Source organism: Crocuta crocuta, unplaced genomic scaffold (genome assembly GCF_008692635.1).
Source record: "Crocuta crocuta isolate KB4526 unplaced genomic scaffold, BGI_CrCroc_1.0 scaffold101, whole genome shotgun sequence".
Classification (NCBI taxonomy): Eukaryota; Metazoa; Chordata; class Mammalia; order Carnivora; family Hyaenidae; genus Crocuta; species Crocuta crocuta.
The window spans coordinates 8184129-8189839 of NW_027527956.1; the positions used below are offsets into that span (position 1 = coordinate 8184129).

General features: G+C 55.3%; 1 protein-coding gene across 1 annotated transcript in view; it reads left to right on the plus strand.

The window, feature by feature from the left end:
• Positions 1-3219, plus strand: part of SALL3 (spalt like transcription factor 3) — a 13934-nt gene extending 10715 nt beyond the window's left edge. The window contains 4 exon segments of the mRNA XM_077752712.1: positions 1-265; positions 482-562; positions 565-743; positions 1923-3219. The exon segment at positions 1-265 is cut by the window's left edge and continues 859 nt beyond it. Of these exon segments, the coding sequence (XP_077608838.1) occupies positions 1-265; positions 482-562; positions 565-743; positions 1923-2354 (957 nt within the window). The 3' untranslated portion in view covers positions 2355-3219.
• Positions 3220-5711: the final 2492 nt, after the last annotated feature.

Genomic DNA, 5711 nt, shown 5'->3' on the forward strand with positions numbered 1-5711 from the left:
GGCAGCCCGGCTCTGTCGGAGTCCTCGTCCTCCACGCGCGCCCTGTCTCCCATGAACAGCAACAGCGAGAGCTTGCCCTCCAAGTCCCCGGGCCTCAGCGCCCAGGAGGAGCCCCAGGAGACGCTGCTGAAGACCGAGAGGCCGGACAGCCCCCCCGCCGCCCCCGAAAACGGAGGCGCGCTGGACCTCACGGCGGCCCAGCCCGGCCGGCAGGCCGTCAAGGAGGAGGCCCCCTTTAGCCTGCTGTTCCTGAGCAGAGATCGGGGTAAGTGTCCGGGCACCGTGTGTGGCGTCTGCCGCAAGCCTTTTGCTTGTCGCAGCGCGCTGGAAATCCACCACCGCAGCCACACTAAGGAGCGCCCGTTTCTCTGTGCGGTCTGCGGCCGCGGCTGCTCCACTAGGGGGAATTTAAAGCAGCACTTGCTGACGCACGCGTTGAGCCAGCCGCGTTCTCAGTCATTTGACCCCGACTTTGCCCTAGGTCCCGGCCAGACCACCGCTAGCCTGGTCACCGGCTCCGCGCCCACCGCCATCAAAATGGAAGTGAAAGGACACAGCAGGGCCANGCGCCCATGCTGGCCCCCCCGCCGCGCCGGGCGCCCAAGCAACACAACTGCCAGTCATGCGGGAAGACCTTCTCGTCGGCCAGCGCCCTGCAGATCCACGAGCGCACGCACACCGGCGAGAAGCCCTTCGGCTGCACCATCTGCGGCAGGGCCTTCACCACCAAGGGCAACCTCAAGGTAAGGCGCGCTGGCGCCCGGCTGAGCGCGGGGTGGGGGCTGGGGGGCTCAGCCTCCAAGGCCCCGCACCCTCTTCCGGTGCTGCAGGCCGGGCCTCTGCTGTGATTCTGGGGGGGCGGAGGAGCTGGGGACCTCCCCCAACAGCGAGGCGCGCGTGGTCCTGTTGTGTGTGCCTGTGTGTGCGTGTGGGTGTCCAGTGTGCACGTGTGTCTGCATGCGCACGAACTCACACCTGTGCAGGAACTTAGTGGGCTGCGCGCGCCGTGCAGCGGCAGTGAAGGGCTGGCCCTCCAGTGTGGGCCCCATTCCCCAAGGGGCTGGAGGAGGCTATGGGGGGGGTGACCACAGAGTTGGGGGTGCTGGTGCAGGGGCAGTGACCGCACGGCGGAGGTNCAGAACACGGCTTTAAACGCTCACACGAGACACAGATGACACAAATCCTGTCCAGGGGCCAGAGCTCCGTTCTGGTTGGGCCCGCGTGGCACCAGCAGCGGCTCAGGGGCATTTGGTGAGCAGCCCCCCCGCACAAGGGCCAGAGGAAGACAGCGCAGGGAGTGTTCGTGTTCAGGATGGGCACACCGTACACTTCGCGTGGAAGGTGAAGTGTGGGCAAGACGCTAGATGACTGCTCTTGGCCAAACGTGCCCCTTTCTGTCCACGTCCTGGGCCTGTCTGGAGACTCCGGAGAGCTCAGCACCGGCGGCTGCTCCTTACGGGCAGGACAGGAGCCGCCTGAGGTCTCTGCTGGCTGCAGATGCTCCAGCCATTCCGTCTGCGTTTGGGGGAAAGCCGCCATAGTGTGGAGGCCAGGGGAGAGGACTGAGGGGCGAGGCTGCGTGCCCTGGAGCTTTGGAGCCTCCCCGGGTGGCTTTTCAACTTCATGGGGGACAGTCACCCCATCAAGCTCATCAGCTGAAAGAAACACTTGAGAACGTATTGACTGGTTTTGCTTTTTGTATTTCGTGAAAAGAAGTGTCGCACATAAAATATAAGACGCACAGAAGAGGCCACCGACAATGCGTGGCGTCCCGATGGATGCTCAGAGTGGGGACGAGAAGCCCAGTTCCGCAGCCATCGTGCTGGGTGTCTGGTGACACGTGGGAAGCGTGGGGCAGGCTCGCACCCGCCCCCGGTGCCGGGCTTGCTCACCTGTGCCTTCTCTCCGTGTGTCTCACGCAGGTGCACATGGGCACCCACATGTGGAACAACGCCCCGGCCAGGCGTGGCCGCCGCCTGTCCGTGGAAAACCCCATGGCTCTGCTAGGTGGCGACGCCCTGAAGTTCTCGGAGATGTTCCAGAAGGACCTGGCCGCGCGAGCAATGAACGTTGACCCCAGCTTCTGGAACCAGTACGCCGCGGCCATCACCAACGGTCTCGCCATGAAGAACAACGAGATCTCTGTCATCCAGAACGGTGGCATCCCCCAGCTCCCAGTAAGTCTCGGCGGAAGCGCCATCCCTCCCCTGGGTTCCCTGGCCGCCGGGATGGACAAAGCGCGCACTGGCGGTAGCCCGCCCGTTGTGGGTTTGGACAAAGCGAACTCCGAAACAGGAGCCACGCGTCCGTTCGCGAGGTTTATCGAGGATAACAAGGAGATCGGCATTAACTAGCTGCCCGCGCAGCCCGGCCCGCCCCTGCCCCACGCACATGCCGTCGAGTGCGACTGTCAGGCTGTGCAGCCGTGCGTCCGAGTTCTCCTTACAATCGTACCCGTAGCAGAAACTACGTTCGCTGTGTGGCTGCCGAAGGTCATCGCGTGGGCCCTGCATGGTACTTCTTCCCACGGTGAGCTGGACTGCGCTTGGGGACCCTCACCTTTTAGATAAATTTAAATCAAAAAGAGAAGTCCTTGTACAACCGCCTTGGGAATGGAAAGGGCTCGCACCACATCCAGTTCGTTCCTCCCCGAACCTAATCTCCCCCACCCCCAGAGGAGGGAGGAAGCCTGTGCTGTTCCAGCGACACTCACTCGAAGGTTTTGTTCGAATTAGTTAGAAACTTGAACTCTGTTTTTAGACTATTAACTGAAAGATGTGGTCCGGTACCCCTAGCACTGTGTCCTTCCGCAGCACCTTCGTCTGTAGTATTTATAACGGTAAGAGTATGCGGGTAACAGATAATACAGCCCCGGACTTTAAAGGAAGCTTTTGTACTGCGGAATACATCTGGTTATGTGATTTTTTTTTTAAAGCAGAATTTGTTTTACTATAAATAAGTGAGTAATTTCAGTGCAGGCAAATTGTGAAGTTACACTGGGAAAGAGCATGCTTCCGTGTGCGACTACCTGTCAGTGACCAGCCTTTTTTCATTTTCTTTTTTTTTTTTTTTTTAATTTAAATGTTTGTAGCTGCTATGTGGACAGTTGTTCCCTAGTGTGGTCTGTAGCCCAGCAATTGGGGACAAGTTACAGACAAACGTCACCGTAAATTATTCACAACATTATAAACAGTTGTGAGGAAATATTTCACGTTATGAAAGCTGTACAATAAAAAGGTAATGTTTGTATAATGTGGTTGCAAACTCTTAATTTATACTATTGCACTTTTAGTATTTTGTATTAGAGAGGTTTGTCTATAATTTGAAAACTTAAAAAGATGTAAAGTATTTTATAAATAGTACTTTGGTTTAAGGAAAATGAAAAAAAAAACTGTTACGGTTTCTTGTTTTGTCTCAAGGTCAGACAGTGTGGGAATGCAGAAAAGCCGCCAGGGCTTGTGTGCTCCTCCGTAAACGAGGGGCTGCCGTTTCTTAAATTAAAATGATTTATTTAACTTTTCTACGAAGCCCGGTAAAACACCTGACTGCCCCCCACACAACTGAGAGGAGGGAATCGGAGGCATCNCCCCGCACCCTGGCCCGGGTCTCCGCAGACCCGTGTGCAGGCACCTGGGGAGAGGTGTCGGAGGCCTGGCAGTAGTCGGTCGTAACCGGGACGTTCTCTGAGTTCCTGATTTATTTATTATCTTCTCAGATGAGAGCAAAGCACAATGTCGGCTGATTACTCAAGTACAGTCTGAAGCTGCTGACTGGGTCGGAGCTGCTTGGCGTGCGGCGGGGCCCGGGTGCTGGGCGGCGGGGGGGCGGGAGCCAGAGCGCCGCCNGGTGGCGCTGGGGTCCTGAGCCCTGAAGAAGGGACCGGACGGTTATGACTTCCCGGCCGAGATGGACAAGTAAGACCTTCCCAGCAGGACACCAGCTGCAAAGTCAAGGGTGTGACCTTGAACAAAAACAGGCGCGAAGACCCCTCATCTGCAGACTGAGCTGTTTCCTCCCGTCGGACGGAGCGTGCCCCCCCCCAACCTCTGGCCCCCGAACCCGGAGGGGCAGCCCGTTCTCGGGGGCTTCGGCCCGGCCACCGGGTGCCGCTGGGCTTCAGCGGTTGAATGTTTTTATTATTTATGTGTCCTTTTTGGTGTGATTTTTGGTTTGGGTTTTGGTTTTTCTTAGTGTGTGGTTCCCTGTGATGTTCTCTCTTCTCCCAGAAGGACGTGTACATAACTTCAGAGAAAAGAAATGTAAAGTGTTGTAAATACGATGGCTCGTGAAGGGACTGCGAGACGTGGCCCTGTGTCTTCAGGGCCGGTGGTCCCTCCCTGTGTGGTGAAGAGAGACACTATTTTTCTACTGCAGCACCGCGTAGGGCCGGGGCCCCCGACCGGCCGGCGCGCTTCCCGAGATCCCATATTTTTTATGACAAATCTGTGGCTCGACACATCTGGTTGAAATGGATGTCTTAGTCTAGGTGACTATTTTTGTCATATGGAAATGAATAAAATGCAGGATGTAATCTAATCTCTGAATCGAGTTCCTTGATTATTCAGATGGAAAAAACGTGGACCCTGAGGTTATGGTCATCTGTGGCGGACGTATGTCCACAGCGTTTCTCCAAGGAGAGTCGGGGGTGGCAGCTTAGAGTTAAGCGATATCTAAATGTGTTATCTCGATTGGTCTTGAAATTTTTATTTTTCACTCTTTTCTAAAATAAAAGTGCAGTCTCCCGAATCTGGATGTTTTTTACATCTGTGATGGAAGAAGCTGTCCTAGAAAACATCTGCTCGTTAGAGCCTTGGCGGTGTCCAGAAATGACCGCCGCTCAATTGCCTTCCTGTCCTCAGTGCTGAGTCAAGTGTCGGCTCTTCGGATCACTGGAGCTAAGTGGCTGTGCGTCGAGCCAGGCTGTGGGCGCGGGAAGGAAGGGGCGCCGGGCCCCCATACTGTGCGTCCAGCACCAGCACTTTCCGTCCGTTAGCTCCCAAGGGAGGACGTCTTTACTCTAAACGAAGTTCTACCTCCCCGGTAACATTTGAGAAGACGTGAGACTTTACATAATTTAACAGCTCCTGGTTTCAACACGCGTGATCCATTTCTGTTTTCAGTAACTACGGATACCTGGGAGTACTTCCTGCCTGGGAGGCGGGGTGCCTGCAGAGCACCAGCGAGGGCGCTAACCACCGCACAGCCGCCCAGGCCCCTCCCAACACAGCGCCCTATGCCTTGGGGGTGAACCCAGGCGGGTTTCGGTGCCAGGATGGAAATGTTGAAACATGAGCTAAGTCACACAGCAAATTCAACTTGTTTTTTAAAAAGGTGAAATAAAGGTTCCTATATTTAAAATAATGTGAGTTTAAATGCAGGGAAGACGGGATCTGCTGATTTCCAGAGTCAAACCCAGGGCTCTCTCAGCTTAACAAGCCCGGGTTTTTACTTCCGACGTCCGTTTCTCTTTGCTCAGACCTCACATCGATCATAAATGCCAACAATCCCTAAAAACTATTTATTTAAATATTTTTCTATTTCTAGGTTCATTACGGGAACCATTAACATTTAAAACTAATTAAAAAGTATTGCCGAAGGGCTAAAAAGCAATTGTTTCTAAACTGCGCACTGTTTAATTTTGTCCCCGTGGAAGCGAGAAGGCCGTGGCCCCCCGCCCGCCGTTCCTCTGCGTGGCCACCGCTGCCTGACCC